Source organism: Bidens hawaiensis, unplaced genomic scaffold, assembly GCF_021521415.1.
Source record: "Bidens hawaiensis isolate Kalapana, Puna unplaced genomic scaffold, B.hawaiensis_p1.1 tig00007801_1, whole genome shotgun sequence".
NCBI classification, from domain to species: Eukaryota; Viridiplantae; Streptophyta; class Magnoliopsida; order Asterales; family Asteraceae; genus Bidens; species Bidens hawaiensis.
In genome coordinates this window covers 292,465-316,799 of record NW_027491542.1, presented here as the reverse complement: position 1 = coordinate 316,799, position 24,335 = coordinate 292,465, and the positions used below count along the sequence as shown (strand labels likewise).

General features: G+C 40.0%; 2 protein-coding genes across 2 annotated transcripts; both read right to left on the bottom strand.

Moving 5' to 3' along the window:
- Positions 1 to 965: 965 nt before the first annotated feature.
- On the bottom strand, positions 966 to 12,034 carry LOC143636170 (pentatricopeptide repeat-containing protein At5g27270-like). Its single transcript, XM_077103829.1, is given in 8 exon segments — positions 966 to 1,220; positions 1,222 to 1,467; positions 6,939 to 7,003; positions 7,169 to 7,290; positions 7,381 to 7,573; positions 7,690 to 9,388; positions 10,275 to 10,842; positions 12,000 to 12,034. Coding segments are annotated over 7 exon segments (3,111 nt in total). The 5' UTR covers positions 10,806 to 10,842; positions 12,000 to 12,034.
- Positions 12,035 to 16,957: 4,923 nt separating this feature from the next.
- LOC143636150 (uncharacterized) lies at positions 16,958 to 18,019 on the bottom strand. Its single transcript, XM_077103817.1, has 3 exons — positions 17,850 to 18,019; positions 17,520 to 17,621; positions 16,958 to 17,433 (listed from the first exon to the last, which is right to left on the bottom strand). Exons 1-3 carry the CDS (start codon positions 17,956 to 17,958, stop codon positions 17,327 to 17,329), a joined length of 318 nt encoding a protein of 105 aa, XP_076959932.1. The 5' UTR covers positions 17,959 to 18,019; the 3' UTR covers positions 16,958 to 17,326.
- Positions 18,020 to 24,335: the final 6,316 nt, after the last annotated feature.

Below are 24,335 nucleotides of genomic sequence, written 5' to 3'. Positions count from 1 at the left end.
GTGTTTACTGCTTCACTGGACTGGCCCAAAACCAGTGAGCCCAGTGCTGTTTTATAGCGCAAGATGCTACTGTGATTGCTAGGAATAATAACATCTAAAAAGATGCCATCTAACATGTCTTTTGAGTGCATAAGGTGTATTATAATGTATGTATGTGTGTAAGTTAAGGTTTTTTTTTAGCTTTTGTAGTTGTATATTGTTTCTAGTCAGTTTTTTGAAGTAATTGTTAACCCATTTTTAAGATTTAATCTTGGAACATTTGTGTGTCTTGTGTGGGTGTTTATAGTTCAAAAGAACGCATGCTCGTAACATTCTTGTGTGTTGTGTGGTTGCCAACATAAACATTTTATTGGATCATGAAACCTCCTCACAAATTGCCTTGCTATCAAACACAACGCAAACAAATGTTATACTTTCTCAAGATTGGATGTCTAATTTTATTATTTAAAAAGTAGAGTTTATATATATGTACTTGATTCAAAAGTAAGTCACCCAACATATTCATTGATGTAAATAGTAGTAGTAGTAATAATGTAAAGGGTAAAAGAAGAATGATAATAATGTTAAATAATGGTTAGAAATAAAAAGGTGGTATGCCAACTAGCAAAATAATAATGAAGACTTTTAAGTAATAAAAAACAAACCCTCATTATAATTTTAAAGGTGAAACAATCAATAAAATCCTTAAACAAGCATCCATATTTATAACTACAAAACTTGAATTTGCAATAGGAATAGAACATTTATTAGCTTAAATTCTACAATAGTTTTAGTGTTTTACAATTTACACTCATGATTTGAGCATCAACCAAACTAGAGCCATAGTTGTTTTAACATTTGGATCTAAGTTCCCTGTCCGGTTCGTGAATTCTTTGGTTTTTGTCCAGATGGATCAAAAAATGGGGTTAAGTTAAACTCGGACCTAATTGGATTTTAATAATTTCAATTTTTTGTTTAGCCAATATTCAAAATTCAATATTTTGACAAACTGACAATCCTTTTCCACATATCCATAGTCCATACACACCCGCGCTCATAATAAACCGATCTGATTTTGCACCACCACTAGCACTAATAGCCTCAAACAAAGACACACCCTTTTCCACATATCCATAGTCCAGATAGAATCTAAGCATCGTTTGATAACATGCGACGTCTGGAGTCAATCCCGCTGTCATTAGCTCATAAACTCTCTCAACATCCCCTAACCGACCTGTTTTTTGCATATGCAGAGAGTAATATGTTATAATGAGCACAAGTTGGGGATATCCCGCCTTGTTTCTTCATCAAACTAATGGCTCCCTCAGCTTCCGTGTAGTTCTTGCCAGCTGTGTGCGCACGTACAAGGGCAAGATAGGTAAAAGAGTCGGGTGACAAACTGTCCCTTTGCATATTGCTAAAGAGTTCAGCCGCTTCTTTGTAGAATCCGCCACTAGCGTATGCATTCATCATAATATTGTAGCTCACCTATAAACATATATGTGTTATCATGATGGATAAATAAATATTCTCACTAAGCAAACATGTTTGTTTGATTTAAAGGGTATTCATTTATCGAGGTTTTAATGTGCATTAATAAATACCCTATAAATGTACTCGATCTTGTCAACAGCCTAAATCACCAACTTTTATAAAGATAAAAATATCTTTTGTTTGGTTTATTACATACATACCTAACCTATTTGTCTCTATATCATGAAATACTTATTAACTAGGGGTGTAGATGGCCCAAACCGCTCGTTAGTCGCTCGATATCGGCTCACTAAAAGTTCGAACCGAGCCCACTTTAAACAGGCTCAAGCCCAAACTCAAGCCTAAAGATAAGCTTGTTTAATCAACGAGCCCGAGCTTCACTTATTGCGCTTGAGCTGGCACGTGAGCCTAAACGAGTCATTTAATTATATAATATTTAAATATATTTTTTTATAATAATTATTATATATAAAGTCATGATAAATATATTAGACAGTCTCTATTCATATATATATTGATTACTAAAGGATATTAGACAGTCTCTATATTAACTATTAGAGGGTTCTATGTGTAAATATGATATCTATATTATCTCTTGTATTTTCCCTTGATCAATACAACTGATTATTACCAAGTTTATCTTGGTATCAGAGCTAGATCTGATCAGACACAACTTCCAGCCAAACAATGGGTTCTCTCTCACAAACACAAACTATGGGTATTGGAAGGCAATGATCCAACCCTTCCTTGTTACCAACAACCTATTTGTTTATATTGATGGAACAATCCCCTGCCCACCGGAAATACTTGCTCCAGCAGCCTCCTCAGGAAAAGAGGGCGCTACACCAACACCACAATCCAATCCAAATTACCCCATTTGGGTCTCCAACGATGCTCATGTCAGGATGCTTCTTCTATCCACCATCTCCGAAGCCTCCTTTCGACATGTTCAAGGCACTACATCCCGCGACCTTTGGCTGTCCCTTGAGCGTGCTTACGCCCCGAATACTTCCTCAAGGGAATACACCCTCAAAACACAGCTGTTGAAAATTCAGATGGCCGAAGACGAAACACCATCCGGTTATCTTGCTCGAGCCCAAGAGTATTCTAATGCCCTAGCCAATATTGGTGAAACAATGAAGGAAAAGGACCTTGTCATGCTTGTAATATCTGGTCTTCGGGAAGAGTATAATGGCATGAAGACCACTCTCCTTACTCGCCAATTCCCAACCGCATTCAATGAACTACATGGCCTTCTATCCGATCATGACTTCATGATCAAGAAATCAACCCCTGATGTCTCACCTGTTCAGGCCTTTACGGCTGTCACAGGTAATCGTAACCAGGCAACCACATCTTCAGCAATTCAAACCCTTCAACAACTTCTTGCTCAACTAGGTCTTCAACCACAGGCTGCCCCACAACCATCACCCGCCCCACAAGCCTTCTACACCAATCGTGGGCGTGGCCGCGGGCAAAACAATCGCCGTGGACGTGGCACCTATTCTTACAACCTAAATCAAGGAGGTGGAAACCGAGGCCAATTCAGTTGGGCTTCTAACCAGAATACTGTTATGGCTCATGTAACAGATGTGGTATTGGTCATATTCCGTCACTGTGTCCAAATCGTGACCCTGCAACCCTTCGGGTGAGACAACCTTCTGCCAACTTTGCTGATTCCCGGTCACAAGCCTCTACTTCATGGCTCCCCGACACAGGTTCTACTAATCATGTTGCCCCTGATCTCTCTAGCTTCGACACTAATGAACCTTACTATGGTGAGGACAATCTTCATGTTGGTAATGGTAAGGGCTTACCCATTTTACATATTGGTTCCTCACACTTTTATTCACCAACTAAAACCTTTTCTCTTACAAACATACTTCATGTTCCCGAAATCAAACAAAACCTTCTTTCGGTTCAAAAATTTTGCATCGATAATAATGTGTATTTTGAATTTCACTCTTCTTTCTTTGCTGTGAAGGACGAGCTTACCCACCGTACCCTCCTCACGGGTCCAAGTAATGACGGGCTCTACTCCTTTTGTCTTCCTCAAACTCAATCGGTTCCCAAAGTTGCTTTTTCCGCAACTCATGCTTCTTCTACAATTTGGCATCAACGGCTTGGTCATCCACATCCACAAGTTTTACAGTTTATGTTATCTAAGTATTCTCTTCCAGTTTCTAATAAATGTTCAACTTCTCTTTGTAACTCTTGTTCCATTGGGAAGTCTTCAAAACTTCACCTATTGTCTTCTACTTATAAAAGTAATTGTATTTTGGATTTAGTGTTTTGTGATGTATGGGATCCCGCCCCAGTTACCTCGTTTGACGGTCACAGCTATTTCCTATTATGTGTTGATCACTTTTCTAAATTTATGTGGATTTTTCCTTTTAAACTAAAATCTGATGTCTAACCCACCTTTAAGCGTTTTCTAGTTATGGTTGAACGTCAATTTCAAACAAAGTTAAAATCCGTACAAACCGATTGGGGAGGAGAATTTCGGAATCTGTCCCCCTTTTTCTCCTCCCTTGGTATCATCCACCGAATTTCTTGCCCACATACGAGTGAACAAAATGGCATTGTTGAACGTCGCCATCGACACGTTGTCGAAACCGGTCTCACATTATTAGCTCAATCCAATGTTTTAAAACGTTATTGGCATTTCGCATTTGACACCGCGGTCTATCTAATTAATCGGATGCCATCCCGCACCAATTCCAACATTTCTCCTTTTGAACATGTGTTCAATCACAAACCCGATTTCTCTTTCCTTCGGGTTTTTGGATGTCGTTGTTACCCCCATCTTTGTGCCTACAACAAGCACAAAATGGATTTTCGCTCAACACCGTGCGTTTTTCTTGGCTATAGCACCTCACATCATGGCTACCGGTGCTTAGATACCACCTCTAACCGCCTTTATGTTGCTCGTCATGTTCGTTTCAACGAACAGTCATTTCCCTTTCAGGATACCTCTACGGACACTCTTACCACTACACCTCACGACCCTTATGTTCCATCCTATCCTACCCACCTTCCTGTTTTCGATTCTGTTCCGGCAGTCGAAACACCACCATACACTCCACCTTCATCTCCTATATCTCAATCCACACCCCCTGCCCAATCCCCACCATCCCAAAGTTCTACAGCCCACTCACAATCAGCCCAAACCTCGCCCTTACAAACCTACAGCAGGCGCCCCAAGCCTGATGCTGGTGCTTCTGGTTCACAACCTGACCAGCCATCTATCATTCCCACAAATGCTCATCCCTCAACCCGCACTCGTCCAGCAAACTTACGGCCCAATCCCAAGCAGCCAAATAGATTTAACCCATCTTCTTTTACCACCAAAACAACCCAAAACACCTCCACCATCCACGAACCAGCCACCTTTACCATTGCTAACAAAGACCCTCACTGGCGTAAGGCCATGACTGAAGAGTATGCGGCCCTTTTGAGAAACGGAACTTGGTCCTTGGTTCCACGTCCTTCTAATGCAAATATTGTTGATTGTAAATGGGTTTACAAACTCAAACGGGACCAAACCGGCGCAATTAAACGTTATAAAGCGCGTCTGGTCGCTAAGGGGTTTCATCAACAACCGGGCATCGATTACCATGAAACATTTAGCCCGGTCGTCAAACCCACCACCATACGGGTTGTTCTCTCGATTGCTACCACCAAGTGGCCTCTTCGACAATTAGATGTCCAAAATGCCTTTTTGCACGGGGACCTCAAAGAGACAGTCTACCTACAACCACCTCCTGGTTTCATTGATTCTAGGAACCCAGATCACGTTTGCCTGCTTCACAAGTCCCTATATGGTCTTAAGCAAGCCCCAAGAGCCTGGTTTGAACGCCTGTCTTCAGCTCTGTTTGCTCTCGATTTCAAGGGTTCCAAAACAGACCCATCTCTGTTTATCTACTCGGCTGGGGGAACACTTCTCTATATGTTGGTTTATGTTGATGACATAATATTGACAGGTAACAACTCCAGGGCTATCGAACAGGTAGTGACCAGCCTTAGTTCGTCTTTTGCTGTTCAAGATATGGGCCAGCTTCACTATTTTCTTGGCATTGAAATTACCCCCAAAGGGACTGACATACTGCTTTCTCAACAGAAGTATATTAAGGACCTCCTTGAACGTGCGGGCCTATCTAATTCCAAGTCGGTGCCCTCTCCCATCACCACTACAGCCAATCTATCTCTTGGTGACAATCCCCTGTTCGACAACCCAGTTAAATATCGTCAAATGGTGGGAGCTCTTCAATATGTTACTTTGTCACGCCCGGATATTACCTTTGCAGTCAACAAGGTCTGCCAGTTCATGCAATCTCCCACTGAAAACCAGTGGTCCGCGGTTAAGCGTATCCTACGCTATCTCAATGGAACATCGGATTACGGTCTTCTTATCCAACACAAGTCTGGTTCACTCTTACATGCCTATACTGATGCTGCCCATCACTCCTTGCATGCGTTTTCGGATGCTGACTGGGCTGGTTGCCCTGATGACCGTCGATCCACCGGGGGATTTGCAATATATCTTGGTTCCAATCTTGTTTCCTGGTCTGCTCGAAAACAAAGGACTGTCTCTCGGTCATCAACCGAATCCAAGTACAAGGCCCTAGCGGATACCGTTGCTGAAGTCACTTGGCTTGAAGCACTTTTGCGTGAACTTCAAGTTCCCATGGCCTCGGTTCCCATATTGTGGTGTGATAATTTAGGGGCTACTTATCTATCAGCTAACCCCGTGTTTCACACACAAAGCATGTGGAGGTTGATTTTCACTTTGTGAGAGAAAAAGTTGCTCAAAAGAAACTTTCAGTTCAGTTCATCTCTACACACGATCAGATTGCTGATGTCTTCACTAAGCCATTGCCCTCGTAACGGTTCTTCTCTTTACGGTCCAAGCTACAGGTCGCTTCTCGGCCTTAGCTTGAGGGGGGATATTAGACAGTCTCTATTTATATATATATATTGATTACTAAAGGATATTAGACAGTCTCTATATTAACTATTAGAGGGTTCTATGTGTAAATATGATATCTATATTATCTCTTGTATTTTCCCTTGATCAATACAACTGATTATTACCAAGTTTATTTAAATATAACTAAATATATTTTATGCTATATATAAAACTTATAATTAAAACACGCAAAAGAAAATAACTATAAATGTATATAAATTAGTTAATAGATAATAAACGAGCCGAGCTGGAGCTTGAAAAACTACTCACGAGCCAAACTTAAGCTTTAGAAATAGAGCACGAAACGAGCTCTATTAAAGTGAAACAGGCGGAGCTCGAGCTCCAGTCTAGTCGAGTTTAGACTCGGTTCGTTTACACCCCTAGATTTAATATGGGCACTTCAAGTACTTCAATACTCTTAAGAGATCAAACATGAAAAGAAAGCAATTTTGCATTAAGGTTTTATACAAAATTAGGATAATACTGAGGTGCATACCAGCCCGGGTTTTATTCCTTCTTCCTGCATCTGGTTAAATAAGATCGATGCTTCATCAATTTTACCTAAAAAAGGCAAGTAATTAGAAACCTTTGTCATCTATACAATCACTATATATAGCATTCAGATTCCAGCATATAACAAATCCATAAACATAAAACAGAGGCATCTTTGAAAAAACCCGTGCACGTTAAAATTTCAAGTTAACAGGAAGAAGCAGTTATTATTACCAGCCTTCCCAATGTAAACTATCATATTTGTGTATGCTTTCTCATCCAAAGTCACACCCTTGATTCTTGCAGTGTTGAACATCTCTATAGCTTTATCAAGCTCCCGACTTCGCCCATGCACACTGCATGCATTAACACCTTTAACATTATAAAACAAAAAAAGCACTATTTTCTCTTGTTAAAACATGTTAAAATAGTATCTGAATTCTCACGTGATCATGGTGTTGAAAGTTTGAATTGATGGAGCAACACCATCTGCAAGCATCCTCTCATAGATATTTGCAGCAAACTTCAATCTACCAGCATCTAGCATTGCCTTTATGAAACTATTGTATGCCACCGTATCAAGCTTCATGTTCTTATTAAAACAATTTCTTATCGCATTCCCTGCTTCCCGATGCTTTCCTAAGATGTGAATAATAATCATCATAATAATAATAATAATAATAATAATAATAATAACAACAACAATAAGTATCAACTGTATCAACTTAAATCATGTATAATATAAAATTACTTACCACAATTACTCAAAGCATTCACGAGCATGCTGATTGCAACAGCACCAACATCATGGCCTTTATTATATTCCTCAACGTAAAACAAGTATGCTTCATCCACTTTATCAGATTTAACATATGCATCAATCATACAACTGTACAATTGCTTTTGTTCTGAAGAACCATCTGCCACTGCTGCAAATGTGCGTTTGACTCGATCCAACTTATTTTGCTTTCCATATAAATATATCATAGATGATAAAGTAGACATCTCTATCTTGCAGCCGAGACTCACCAACAGGTCAAATAAAGATTCTGCTTGAAAAGTCAAACCTTCTTTCATGAAACTGATAACCAGTTGACTCGCTACTAACAAACCATTAGAAGTTTTCAACAAGAAGTTGACTGTTTTTTCCATCTTATTTGCAGTTTCGGGTGCTGTATACAGAGTCAGTAACAGCTTGAACGCCATGGGATCTGAGTCAGCTTCTTTAAGCCCTGTGAATTCGCCAAGTGTACCCATCAAAACCGTTTGAATAAACTTATCATCTTCTTCAAACAATTTGTTTTCGTTAAGCTCGTGTATCATTCGGTCAGCTTCATTTAACATGTTTTCCTTGCAATATACTTTCATAACCATTTTAAGAAGCACCTTATCAAACTTAACTTTATTATCTCGTATCTGAACAATCAACTCTTTCGCCTTTTCAGTCAAACCAAGTTTCATATACAAAGTCAACATGTCGGTGCAAGACCAACAGTCGGGAAAACCTGTGTCCGAAAGAGCTTGAAATGTCAGCTCAGCAGCGTGTACATCCTCCTTCATTACATAACATTGCAACAAAACAATATAAGCAAACCGTGAAAAACTTAAACTTCTAGATCTCAATTGTTCCATTACATCTAGGGCTTTTTCATAACTCCCAGCACTCAAATGAACTTGTGCCATTGTTACATATGTTTTCTCATCACTTAACAAACCTAACTTGTCAATCTCGTCAAATGTTGACATGGCATCCTCATATAGACCGAGCTTACCGTATATCCTAATAAGCAAACCGTATATGACTTGGTCAACTACAACTTTATACCTTTCCATTTCTGAAAATAAAGATAAAGCTTTGGAATAGTTTCCCGTTCGATAATAGAGCGATAAGAGTGAAGCACACGTGAAGCTACTCGGGACAATATTATTATCTCTCATTTCTTGATAGAGCCTAGAAGCTTCATCTTGGATACCCTTTTTACAACTATCTGTAATAAGATGACTATAAATAACCTCTTCTGGCACAAATCCCATAACCTTCATTTCCTCAAAAGTCTTGAAAGCTTCATCAGTAAGACCGTGTTTAACCAATGAGGTGATGACAACTGTATATGTGAAATGGTTAGGAGTTACACCACTTGCAACCATTTGCCTCCAAATTTGTATTACATTTTGGTGAAAAGATTTCTTCTGTAAAGATGATATCATGAAATTGTAAACTGCAACCGAGAGTATGATGCCCCGTTGTTGTACAGCCGAGTAGAATGCCAGCATGGCGTTGTGTCGGCCCCACTTAGCATATGCACATAGCATAGTCCCACATGCGACTTCATCCGGCTCGCACCCAGCTTCAAGCATTTCCAAAAATGTCTCTTCCGCGAGCTTTATTTTCCCATTTTGTCCATATGTTCGAAGCAGAAGCGTGTAGACTATGATACTCGGTCGGTAAGTTAACTGAAACTAACTTAACTTTCATTAAGTATTCCAAACTTGTATAACTTTTTTATAAATGTTTATAAAAATAACAATAAAATTAAGTGAGGCAAATGTAACATATATCAGTATCTTGATTACTATGTAGTGATTAATTTTTCAAATTAATTTGAAATAGGAGGTTTCATAATTGTTCAATCTAAGTCTAAGTCAAACTGAAAAAATTAAGTACTAAATAGTAAACAAGATTCATAAATGTTTCATTTGACTACGTTAATTCTAAAGAAGTTTTTTTTTTACAAAAAACAGGGTTGTGTATGGAACCTGGAATAACTGACCCAAACAAAAACACGGTATGGTTTTCAGTTTCTGTAAAAAAAGAACTCTAGTTCGGTTTCGGTTTTACATGTAATAAAAACCAAACCGAATGCATGGATTTTCATTTTTAATTTTGAATGTTAAGCATTATATGTAAGTAATTAACAAAAAGTGTAATCTAAATATTTTATCCCAAATGTATAATAATCAATTAATTATTAATTAACAAAATAATATTAGCCCCAAATTCATCATTTTGGTCCACTTTTTCTTTCAGCCCAAAATTATCAAAGCCAAATGGTAAAACCGAAAAAACCAGAACCGAACCGAACAAACCAAAACCGAACGATTTAAAAAAAAAAAACTCAAAATCCAGCTTTTACAGTTTTTGGTTCGGGTTTAGCCCAAACCAATGCATGCACACCCCTAACAAAAATTATACAAGATTGGAACACCTAAGGAAAGCCGAGTGACTTTAGTGGAGCAAATAAATTTTCAGTGACTTTTAAGGAGACATGTTTTTGAAAAATCTTGGTTACTATTATGTAAAGTTACCCTTCTATATAATAAAGCAAGTAAGACCAATCACCTGTAACTTCATCCATGCAAAAAAATCTCGGGCTTGTCTCCAATTCCTTTGCTCTTTCAACACAGTACACATTTCTCTATAAGTGAGTTTAGTAACAAAAGAACCCATAACTCGCCTCATGTCATAAGACCCCTCGGGTAAACTCGAGAGACTCCGGACCCGTTGAATTGCCGCCACTACATGCCTACCGTACAAGTGCCCGTTTCTATCATCCTCTAAATACTGTATCATCTGCTCGGGTGACCGCTTGATCCACCTTGGTGTCAAGGCTTGTGAGCCTTGGTTGCGCCTCAACGCGCTTAAATAACGGGCTTTTGCTTTGATGATGCGACGGGCGTTGTCGTCTGAAAGAGGGTTTTTCGGGTTCTTTGACTTTGGTTTGGGTTTGTTTCCATTGCTTAGAGACCATGGATCGGGTGAGACGGAACATGTGATTGTAGATGAGGAATTAAGGTGCATAGGGTAAGGGCGCTTCCGTGGTTGACAAGTCAACGGGGTTGGGTTTAAGAATGATAATTTTAAAGCTTCCATGGATGTGCAATAGTGTCACAGCCTCACGGGAACATTACTTCCTAAATAACAAGACAATAAATTTGGTGAGATAATGATGTGCAATATTGGCAGGGGTCAACCTGTCAAGTCAAAGTGCAGAAATTCAAGCATAATCAATGGCAATGCATTTAAAATGGACTTGAAGGTGTTCATAAACACATAAAGTAAGTAAAAATATAAAACATTCTTATTGAGAAACATATCTTTCAGGCAGTGTAGGTTCATCATGACATAAACTAGTGAACAATGCCAAAATAACATATTAGATACTAGTAAGATACCTTCAACCTTCATTCCAATTTGACTTGTTTCAAAGTCTAGGCCTAACGAACGAGCATGAACAAGTGTTCATTCGTTTAGCTTTAAACTAACACGAACACCTAATCGGGAAAATATTTGTGCTCATGTTCGTTCGTTTAAAAATGAACATGTTCGTATTCGTTTTTGTTCGTTTATTTATAATCTAAACGAACAGTTCACGAACATATATGAACATAATTGAACACAAATGAACATAAATGAACACACTTAAATAAACACAAACGAACTAATACAAAGCCATTAAGTAGATGACTCATCCAGATAATTACTTTCTATTAATATGTAAACAAACATATATAAACGAACGTTCATGAACATAGATGAACGAACGAAGCATGTGTTCATGTTCATTCGTTTAAGTAAACGAATTTTATGTTCATGTTCGTTGGTATATTATATTAGCAAACTTCCCGCCAAACGGTTCACGAACAGTTCACTAAACGTTTAGTTCGTTTACAGGCCTATTTCAAAACCTCTATATAATCTGTCAAATTAAACTAGTTATACAACAATAGTCCTGTTTTCTTTCAAGTAAGAGATATATCATATATCTATCATATATGTACATTTTTAAACTTTCCAAGCTAAAAACACTTTCTTTTTAATTAATTAATTGGTATTAAGATGATTATACATAACAATAATAATAATAATGTGAAATTTACATAGCAAAATCAACAAACAATATGCAGTAAACATCAAACAATAAAGTACTTAGCAATTAAAGTTAATGCAATTGCTTCTGTTGTAGCAGTTAAAAGTGAAGCAATTGAACAGCTCAGTGGCAAATTAGAAATTAAAATGAAGGTATTGCATAAGAACAAGTAATTAATTGAGTATTGTAAATGTAACCTCAAACATACATGCGTTGTGTGCGATTGGAGAAGAATAATAATAATAATAATAATAATAATAATAATAATAATAATAATCGAGTGGGAGCATAATAGAATTAGGGCTCGGTATCATCCATACAGTTGAGTGTTTAAACCAGCTCAACGAACAGTCAGTTAGAGATTTTTTTATTTTTTTAAGTAAATTTATTTCCACCTAAAATCACAAGAATCTTGCAATTTCAACGATTTAAACATGAAGATTAGCTTGCTCTGCCCGAGCTTAACTAAAAGTAGTTTGGACCCGAGCTTCACTTATTGGGCTTGATTGATAATATAGATGAGCAAACGGGCACTGGTATCGAAACGTACCAATGCTTTCTGTATGGTATCGGTATATCCCGAATTTTGTTTTCGGTACTAGTATAAATCCGAACGTTTCGGTACCAATACCAGTATCGCTACCAAGATTTTAAGAAAATTGATACCGGTACCAGCTCTTACGTACTTGAAAAAACTACACATTGTCTTGTATCAAGATTTTTCTTATTAATATTTACCAATTTACATGAGTTATTAATATGGTCATATAGATACGTAGACGAAAAGTGTGTGATGTTTACGATGGTAAGACTTTTCACTGTAGATGGAGCTTTAAAGCCTCTCTATAGTGCTACGTAACTGCCACATGAGCATTGAGCTTTAAAACCCCTATGTTATGTCGCTCGTTGTGGTTTTAAGCTCCAAGAGGCTTTAAACTTGTTTCCTTTCTTGCTTTTTTAGCCAGCACAATATTAATAAAGAGTAAATGGTAATATAACAATGCTTAAATTAAATTTGAAAACATCAAAAACAAACTAAATAAAAAAAACACAACTACTTTAGTCATCGGCATTATTTTAAAGAAAATTTGAAAGTCTAGAGAGGAGAATGAGATGGTTGTATTAGGGTGTTAAATAAAACGAGGTGTATACAAATAGAATATTAGATTTTGTTTACTAATTTAACGGTTATTTAACCATTGAAACCAAGAGGGCTCACCAACCCACCTCCAAATCGCCCATCTTCACCATACCCCCACCCCCACCACATTCCCGAACTAGCCCTTTTGCGGTGTTCAAAGTCCAACCCCCATATAGGCCTTACAACGCCCCACAATTAAGAGTCTAATTGGGTAAGTATTGGTAATCATAGTCTTATATCTATCTGTAAAACGGCGTCTCATACTTGATTTTTATCCATTAGGTAATCACTCGTTAGTTTGTTAAAGAGTGCTCGTTAGTATTTTCAATTACATCTCTTTTTTAGCCATTATAATTTTTTTTCTTTTATTCATATGATTATTAGAAATTAAAATAGAGTTAGGCTAAGCGCACCTTCTCCCTTACTTGACATATTCCATCCCCTGAACTTTGACTTCTTTCAACAATTTTATTTGACATATTACTATCCTCTAACATTTTTTTTAATTTTATAATCTCTCTTTAAAAGTTTTATTTTTATTTTTTTATTTATCTCCTTTTGTGTTTCTTGTCCTTAATCACAATAATATTTATTATTATCACCGTCGATGCTTTATATATTTGTAAAACTATATATAAATATGTGTGTGTGAAAAACTGATACTAATATTGACACTATTAAAATAAAAAATATATATTAATTAATAATAAAAACAATTAATTATAACGAAATAGTTTTAAATTTGATATATTTAGTGGATACTATTTAGTGAAATAAAATGTTGAAGGGACTAATATGTATGCAAATAATGTTAAGAGTAAATATGAATTGATTTGATATATTCAAGAGGAGGAGCATTTAATAAAAATCATATCGAGAGGTACATTTAACAACACTCATTAAAATATGATACACATGGGTATCACATGATACACAATATAAAAAGTATCAATAACCACAATAATACCAATAGCCACATATCCCATAAGAAAACATTATTTTTTATCTATGAACCAACTTTACAAACAATGCTTTGATATCTCTCACAATCTTATAAAAAAATCTTGTTATTTCTGGCGCTCTAAACAGATAACTTGAACCATTTTCATGTTTACCCAACTACCTAGGAAAAAATACTAGGCAGCTTACACCATTAACTAATTATGGACCAAATACAGTTTGCAAGGGAACACTATACAAAAAGGTGTTGAGCATATTCCAAATTAAAAATATTCACTTTTTTCGGAATCCAATTATTTCATATGTAATTATAGTCACAATTCTTAATACGAAACGAGTCGAGCCTTTCTCTAATGGACTTCGTCGAGAGCCCATTCCCCAGATCCAATTTCCGTTTTCAATTATGAAGCCCAGTAAAGATTTTAATAAATCCAACCATTCCTTCAATTCCAAAACTTTAGCTTGTTGGCATGGATTTCTTCTCCATACAAACATCCCACACAAAAGAACCATTAATTAATATCAGTGAAGGAATCATTACACAGCTTCTATTATTTTGGTGCAAAGCATCTATTACCAATCTCCATAATTTACTTACTTCCAACTTGAAACGTCACCACCGTTTAGCTAACATAGACGTAATAGCCGCCCTTAACGAGGCCACTCCTAGCTCACCCAATCATTTTGCAATAACGACTTTCTCCATCGCTATCCAATGTATTTTTTTACTTTTTTTTTCATTTCTACGGTTCCACCTCATAAAAATTCTTAGAAGAGTTTTTATAAGGAATCAATAACATGATGCGGGGCTTTGAATAAGAAAAAAGAAATATGAAGACAAACTTCCTATCACCAATTTTAACAATATTAGTCTTCCGTCAGTAGATAAACATGCTAAAGCCTGCGAAGAGAACCAACATGTTTTTGGCTCCTTGGCACCGGAAGCTATCCGTTTTCTAACCAGGGTCCAACAGGTTGTGCATAGCAATGTGTCGACTCCAAAGGGGCAGGGGTATGTCTTTAGCAGGTTAGGGTTTGCAATTCAGAAAGGGGTGGCGGCGCAGCTTGTTGCCCGCCTACCTGCTATATTGATGTAAAATCTATGTTTCTACATATTGGAACCCAATTTTTGACACATCTAAATAAAGAAAATAGATAGTTTTCTCAAAAGTTTGTATTACCGGCCTTCAATTATTTGCTCGGTTAATGTTAGCCCCAACCGGCACCGACCTTCAATTTTGTGAAACATATCCCATTTCATAAAACCCTTTCCAATTTTGTTCACCGTTCCCATTCTTTAAATTTTTAACTAATCATGACATCTCATGATTTTTAATACCCGTCATATGAGAATCGGTTTCCAATACTAGTTTTCTTAGAGCGTTGACTCATACGTCTAAAGTGGCGAAACCAAAACTTTTTTTCATGGGGCCTCTACTTGCCGCTTCTTTAGTCTTTGTTTTTTTTAATTAGGGTTTAAAAATTAATCATGTGCTTGAGTTAAAACATTGAACGTTTGCACACTGGACCCAATTACTTAAAAATTGAATGTTCAATAATTTGTGCGTTATACTAGTGTTTCATCTAGATCAATTAATTATATTAAAAAAAATTGGTTTTTCTTAGGGGTCATACGCTTCGAAATGGGATGTGGATCATAAAATATTACGGGATGAAATTATTTTAGCGAGTATATAACAATAAAAAAAACATTTTTATGGAGTGCGGTTGCCCATTCTCACACTTAGGTCCACCCATGGGGCCAAAAATGCTAACGTAGACTAAGATTGTTTCAAAGGGCCCTAGAGAGGCATCTCACACTTGTAAACCTCACCGATTGCTTCTTCTAATGTACTTGTATGTTCTATCTACCATACCAAAACATTAACCTCTTTCATCACCTTTGTGACTTTGTCCAAATAATAATGTGGTTGCATCTGCTTTTTAGTAACAGATGTCACTTTCCTTTCTTGATATTAGTTCCGTTTAGTCAGAATATTTAGTTAAATCATAACGCGTCAATAATTCATTAGTTACTTATAACAAAAGATTTTAAATAGGTATAAAAGCTGTGGTCTTGTTGTAACTGACGATTTGTCAATTTTACCCATTTGAGTAAAACCCGATTATGACGAAATGGTTAAAGATGTCTAATTTATCGTTAACGAGTTTCCGATTTAAACTTGATTTGATGGTGTTATACTAATAGTAGATTATGTGGGAAAGTGTAAGATTATAGGGAAAGCAAGATCAAAGGCTTGATTGCATATATTGTGTTGTACAACTTATAGACAGCTCATAGGAAACCCCACTCTTCACACACTCATGACTTACCAATCATATATCTTCTTCTTTAAGCAATTATTATTCTACTCCCACCATATTTTGTATAAAAATAAATATAAAAACAAGTGGTTATTAAAAAAATTAAAAAAGTATATAACTAAATTAATATCCCAAAAACGGTTAACAGTAATTAGTGTTAGTATTAATTAAATTAATACAATACTATATGATTATTAACAGCTAATTACATAAAATATTAAAATAATATTAAAGCATTTAAACCAAACAAAAAGACATATACCTCACATGCATTTGTTAAACTCGTAGTCATGATGGCCGACCATTATTAGCTAAGGTTGTCCAAATTTGTAATCTTACATTTAAGATACACTTGCATTCCAAATGAATTAAGTAAATAATAAAATGAACAAGCCTTAATTGTTTAATAAACATTTTTTAATCGGTACTTATACATTGTAAGACGATCATTTGAATATACACTGTAGCAACTACTACCGGTTCCATCTTTAACTACATGTAAACGTCATATGAACGACTATTACCGGTTTCTATTTTAAAATACTGAAAAGGTCATATGGCCAATACAAGCGTTTTTAACATGTTTTGTTGTCTTTTAATTAACGCACAACAAAAGTAACGGTTTAACTGATTTTATTGGTTGGTAGAGTATTGACGACCCGTAAATTATCAAATATCCCATTCTCAAAAGGGAGTTCATGTTACTTGCCAAACACCAAGATATGAATCATAGAATAATAAAATCTCAATTATTTATAACTATCCCACACCCATGTGAGATTGGAATTTTGATTCCTACAAACTTTAAAAAATAAAATAACAGCTAACCTATGGACCATTTTTCAAACAAAAAAGAATGTCAACTCATAATTCTTAACCAATTATTAATAAAATAAAATAATATTAATAAAATAAAGATATAATAGTAAGAAAAATAAAATAAAACTAAACTTATTTCTTTCATCATTATCACTCCACCCCAAACAAAATCATCATATAACAAAATCCGACCATTTTGTTATTGTTCTTGTTGCTTCTGCTTCAACATTATTCTCCTTCTTCTACACTAATCCTAATCCAAACCCCCTAACTCCACCTTCAATAAGTCCACTCCTGCGGTAGCCGGAGATCCTTCTCAAGTTGTTGCCGCCTCGGTTCCGCCATTGGAACATTGTTCCTGTTGTTCCCATACCTCATATCCGTCACTGCAAATATCATAAAAAATCAACATTTTTTTTTGAATTCATTATTCAATAATGTTTAATACTTTAATACAAAATCTGACAATTACCGTAATTATTGCGAGGCAAACCGACATTGGATCGAGTTTGAGTTTCGAGATTCAGATTCAAAGCTTGCACGACTCGATCCGGAAGCAAGACGGTCGAGCACCCTATATACGATAACCAAATAATAATCAATTAATCATTAAATAACAAAATGTCACAGTCGTAAACAGAAAGTGACAAAACAGGCAAACAGAACAGATCGGGTCAAAATCAACCCTTTGATTAGTGAAAATTGTGCAGTAAATACATATCAGATTTCATTTAACATTTAAAACCAAAACAAAATTAAATAAAATTAAAATATATATATATATATATATATATTAACGGACCTCGTTTCTTACGAGGTTCAATCGGAGCTCCGATTTGCCGAGGCAAGAACACCCCTGTGCCAGTGCACTCTCGCTTTGTGTTAGGGTTTCCAAGGAACACAGCCCTCATACCCGAACCCGAACCCACCGGCGGCTGCTGAGATTGCTGAAAAGTCGGCCAGGAAGTTAACGGCGGCGTCACCCGGTACAGATTATAGATAATCTGGGGGTTAAGTAATGTTTCCCACGAGAATGAGGTCCAACAGAGACAGTTGTTCTTCAGGGGACCTGCAAAACGAACACCATAAGCTCGTCACTGAGAAGGGGGGGGGTTCCTCCTTGTGACCACCCTCCGGCGTGAGAATCAGACTAGATTGCTCTGAATATAAGTGTATATTAAGAGATTGCTAGATAACAGGATAGCAGATGATCTTACCATTCCAAGATGTTGGAGTATTTATAGCCGAAGGTAGGTTTCCTAGAAGGTACAGCCGGCTGAATAGTATTCCTGTTCTACCAACAGTGGACTATGCACAGGCCATACTGGTTGGTGGGTAGGTTACGGCCAACAGTAACAAAGTCGGCTGCACTATTCCACCAACTGTAGATTATGCACGTCCCACCTACCGTGGATTGTACGCAGGCCATGCTGGTTGGTGAATAGGTTACGGCCAACAGTAACACTATTCCACCAACTGTAGGCTGCGCATGCCCCACAGTAAGGGTTGGTGAGTAGGCAGCGGCTAATAGTGACAAACAGTACTAGAGGGTGCTCCTCCTCGCACTGTTGTCGGTGAGCTGTCACCCTGTGATTGGCTCATGGGCTGTTCTGGTCAGATCGTCTGTCCTATCCATACCTTGGTAGGTATAGTACAAAAGATCTTTCAGAATCATACAGACTGGCTCATTTAGGCGGGATTGTTCCCGCCTTGCTCATTCCTTCATGTGACTACTGAAGTATCTAGTGTCTTGTGCGTGTAGCCCTGCTGTCTGCGGGTAGCCTTCCCTGATGGCTTGTATCCGCAACTGCGGGAACAGGCGGGGTACTTCACCATTGGGAGGCTTTCCCTGCGTGTACAGCTTGCGTACTGCGCGTAAGGTTCTCTGAGCATGGTGGGTCCTGCGGGAGCAGATGGCCTTTGCGCAGACGTCCCTGTTCAAGGTGAGTCCTGCGGGACCAACTGGGCTCTGCTGGGACCTACCTCTTCAAGTCCCCCCAGTCCAATGTTCTTCTCATGAATGTTTAATAAAGTGAGGTGAACATTTGGACTTTAAGCAAGGGGTTTTGAAAAGGGGTTTTTAGTTTTAAGGTTCTCCGTGGGGATTCTTCCCGCGGGTTTCCTAATGTCACTTGCAAAAATTCCCGATTTTTTTGCTTGATCTTTGGGTATGATGCGGGTAGGTATGTAACCTTCTCGCAAGTCAGGAGCGTTGAGTTTCACTTGTATATATTCCCCATGGGGTTCTGGTGGTTTTCAACATAGTGATCAATTATGTTAAGACCACCAATTCCATCACGGAGTTTCAAACAATATAATTCTCAATGTTCCCGTTATGCGGGGATGTTATTCCTCTATCCGCAAGCATTGCTCAGAAGATCCTTCTTGGTTTCAATTCTCTGCGGGGCGCAAGGTATGTGAAGGGTTTTGCCTTAACACTACCCGCGCTCGTCTTACGGTTACTTTACTTCCAAGGTACTGGGGTCCATTCCCTGCGGGTGCTAGGTATGTGAAGGCTTTTGCCTTAACACTGTACCCGCACCTGTCTTATAGTTACTTGGTTGCCCAGGTATTCTTGACTTCAATTCCCTGCGGGTGCTAGGTATGTGAAGGGTTTTGCCTTAACACTGTACCCGCACCTGGCTTATGGTTACTTGTTTGCCAAGGTAAGGGGTATTTTCCCGCTTACTTTTTTGAATCTTTTTGAATTTTTTGAAATTCGAAAGGTTGGTGGAAAGATAAGAACAGTCCAAACCTCTGAAACGTCGTGCGACGGTTTCTTCTGACTGTGTCAGGACGTGCAGGAAGTTATGGTGACGTGACAGTACATGGTCATTCCAGACGCTTTTTCAGGCGCGTGGGCGCGATTTTTCGGGCGCGTGGCCGCAAAATTACTGGCACGCGTCCTTTTGACAGCTGTTGCCAGCTTTCTTTTTGCCACGCGTCATAGTTTCATTGCACCTTCGATTTCTCTCTCCTCCGCATTAAATTCACCGCATTAATTGCGATTAGTATATAAAGGGGGTGGAGGATCCTTTCTAATTCACACTTTCACATATTCTCTTCATCTTTACAGCGATTTCCGGTGAATACTCTATTTAGTCGAGCATTCCCTTGAAATCGTTTTCTTCTTCCTTCTGCAAGATGTCTTCACATGATTTCGAGTCTACGACCGATGATAGGAGTACTGCAGGCGAGTGCCAGTGTGCTCTGGCCGGCGATCAGTACCGGTATGTTGTTAGGAAGTTCATGCTCGATCCTCTCGAGCCTGAGTTTCCTGAACCCCATCAGACCGTGTACGATGCCCCCAGAGGCAAGATCGGGGTTTATGCAGCATTCTTTGTCTATGGGAATCTTAGGTTCCCATTGACAAAGTTTGCCATGTCCTTGAGAGGCACGGTGTTCATTTGACCGAGCTGCACCCTATGGCAGTCGCCAAGATTCGCCACTTCGAGTGGGTGTGCCGGATTTTGGGCATCGAGCCCCATGTGGCCCGCCTGATGACCTTCTATACTTGGAGGTGCATCCAGGGGTGGTACACCCTGACAACCCGTATTAAGGGTTTAAAGATTTGCGCGACCGAGCGCAGTCTCCGATCGTGGAAGCGGGAGTTCTTCTACATATCCGCCCGCGCCGTCCCCCTTGCCATGAAGTTTAAAAATGGCCAAGCAATTCCGAGCCTTTACGCCCCCAACTACCAGGAGGCGGAATGGTTCTCGAAGATATCCCTGGTCCAATCTCCGGTTTACCGGTTTGCGGAGTCCGGGATGGTGATGTTGGGGATGAGCCGGGTGTGGAAGGAGGCGTCTCAGGTTCCCATCCTTCTCGAATACGGTTTGAACTCTATTCCTTATGGTATGTCTTGTCTTTTTTTCTGATACGAGTTTGTCTTCTAACTGTTTCTTTTCTTTCAGAGGGGAACGATTTGGAGCCGCTCCTGTACCCGCGGGAAGCTGACGGTCCCGCGCGGATGGGTACTCGTGCTCTAGACGAGGGCGAGTTGCCCATCCTGGAACAAACGGCGGATTGGTTTGTGGAGGTCTATCCGCTGGGGCACGAGATCCTGAGCCACCGGCGGCCAGGTAAGGCGATATTCTACCCTCAATCCCTCAATGCTGTACCCGCTGCCGGAATTCATGACATCCCTTCTTCTGAGGAATCCGCAGATGGTCCTTCGCTGGTGCGGAAGAGGAAAGCTGCCGGCGGAAAGGGGAAGGAGAAGGTGGCCTCCACAGCCGATCCAGTGCTCCTATCTGACACTGAGTCAGATAGTGTAGTGAAGAGGTGGCGGGGAACCCCGGTGGTGAGAAGACCACTGCTCCGGAGGCTACGACTGTTGTCTCCAGAGAACCAACGACGACGACGGCGACCGGCATCAAGAGACCGGCTCCATCGGGCTCGTCCCCGCCCGTCCGTACGTTCAGGCTCAAGAAAACCCGTAAGTACAAACGTCCTTTGTAGATTTATCACTATAAATTTATTGAAACTTATCTTCTTGTGCAGGCGTGGATGTTGACGCATTCCAGGGTGGAGCGCAGGGGGGTACCTCTCCGCCAATGACGATAGGCTCGGTCAGCCTACCTGAGGCGTCGACCCAGGCGCCTGCGCCTGCATCCGCTGGTCCAGTCGCTCACTCCTTTGAGTCGACTGTTCCAGCCGAGATGACGTCACCGCCGGCCGTGAGTGCGATTTTTACAGCATCCTTCACGGAGCCGGCGGTTACTGTTGCTGCTGCTTCCACGGCGGCGACCGCGGCGGATACCATGCCTCCGCCATCTACTGCGGCGGAAACCGTGCCGCCTCCGCCATCGGCCTCGACGGCCGAACCTTCAGGTACGCGCGAGGCTTCTCGCCAATCTTTGTTACCTTCCCATCTGCCTGACCTTTTGGATGGATTTCCCTTAGGTTCAGGTGATGGGTTCGGTGGCTATCGGCCTGTGATCGACCCTACAGGTGCGTAGGGTTCTTTTGGCCTTCATACATTTTTTTTTTTTTTTATATATCATCTTTTCCTAACTGCTTTGTTTCTTTTGCAGTGTCGGATTCCAATGAAGTGTATGTTCCAAGATGGAACATTCGCCGAGGAACAACCCTTCGCACACCTGTGGAGTGCGTGGACTGGGCTCGCCACGCTGCTCCCCATGGTGCGTTGGGGGAAGCCATGGTTAGCTACCAGGAGGGTAGGCTAACCAATGAGCTTCGGGTTCTCCTGGCCCGGATGCAGCCACGCGTCGAGCTGCTTTGTCGTGAAAACAACAAGTTGAAAGCAGCTCGCGTTAAAGAAGTATCTCAGGCGCGTGCTCTCCGGGAGGAGAACCAAAAACTAACCGCAGTGGCTGCGGAGAAGGATAAGGCCTTCAAGGCCCTCGAGGTTGAGGTTCAAGCGCGACTCGAGGCCCGCTCCAAGGCTGCCCAAGCTGTTAACGAACAGCTTCGGCTAGCTAAAGAGACTGCGAGGAACGCGACCGAGAGGGCCACCAAGGCTGAAGCTGTTGCTGAGCCTCTCCGCCTGGAGAATGAAGAACTTAAAGCCAAATTAGAGGCTCTTCAACAGGCTCATGATGCCTTGGCTATAGAGGATGCAAAGAAGCTTCAAGAGATCGTGGACCAGAGGGGCGTGCTTGCGCACACCGAGCGGAAGCTTAAGGGCGTTGAAGAGGCCACTGCAAAGGATGTGCTTCTTGCCAATCTTAGTAAGAGCGAAGCCGAACGCGCCTGCACCCAAGCTCAAGCCGCCCTTCAAGAAGCTCTGGTTGCCAAGGAATGGCTTCTTCGAGAAGCGTTGCCTCAGGTATTTTAGCTTTGTCTTCACGCTTTCCTTTGCGACAGAAGTCTTACACTTGTACATTTTCTTTGTAGGTTGTGCATCGGGTCTTTTCAGAGACATCTTACGACGATGCTATGAGCGCAGCCCTCAACGCTTCTCATGAGGATGGGGAGCGGACCGGCTTCCTGCTTGGTCTAGGGTTTGCTGAGAAAGGCGTCCCGCCTTCCAACTTCCCTTTGTATTATGCGGATACTGAAACTATTTACGACCAAGCAGTGAACCAGTATGCTGCCTTCCCGCATCCGGTGGTGGAGAAGGTGAATGAAATTGCTGCTGCTGATGATGGGCTTGCTGTCCTTAGAGCTTTCCTTGAACCGTCACACTCTGCTGATGGTGCGGGTCCAAGTGGAAGTGGTCCTGAAGCATGATCCAGAAGATCCCTTCCCACCACTAGCGTAGATATTTGCTTCTGTATTTCTTTTGTATGCGGGTATACACCCAGCAATGTTTGTAATATTCGAGTCTTGAAATAAAGAATGTGTTTGTCCTTTCCTTTGTTTATTTTACGCATGTTTACACTTAGCAATTTCTTAGATAAGTTAACTTTTTGACGTGGTAAATTATAAGTTTATTTTGCTTCCTCTTCCATGATTGTGCGGGTAGGACCGTCACTTGCACTTAGTAGGATGGCTAAACTTACATTTAACCTGCGTGGAAGTTTTCCTCATCTTTTCCTTTGAAATTTTCTAAGTGTTCAGAATAAGTTAACCTTTGAACGTGGTAGATGATAGGTTGAAGTTTTGCTTCCTTGTTCGTGATTGTGCGGGTAAGACCGTCACTTGCACTTACAAGGATGGCTAAACTTTACTTACATCTGACCTGCGTGTAGGTTTTCCTTAACTTTTTAACATTTTTAGCGTTAGTGTTTATGCAGGTTTTGCCGCCTTCCACACGCAACTACTTACTTCTTCACACATTGATGCGGTGAATACCGGCACATGGGAAGTTCATAAGTTAAAGGTAAGGCTATCAACACATTGTGAAAGGAGAATCATTTCCATTAGAAGTGGCTCTTAGGCCTTTTCTTTACAAGTTTGGAATTTATCTACATATAACATTTGCGTAATTGAGCTCCATTCCCATGTTCTTTGGATGGGAGTGCCATCGAGCCTTTCGAGCCGGTATGCGCCCTTTCCCAGAACTTGTTTGATAACGTATGGCCCTTCCCAGACCGGGGCCAGCTTTCCTGGGCGTTCTTGGTTCGAAGCCTCGTTGTTACGCAGTATGTAGTCTCCTTCCTTGAAGTTGCAGAGTTTTACCCGCGTGTTGTAGTACTTTTGCATTTGTCGTTTGTAATTCTCTTCACGCACTGCGGCTAAGTCTCTGTGTTCCTCGGTTAGCATAAGGTCTAACCGTCTTTCCGCATCATTGTCTTCTGGCTGGATCAAGACCCTTGGTGAGGGTAAACCAATTTCGACTGAGACCATGGCTTCAGTGCCATAAGTGAGACTGAACGGGGTT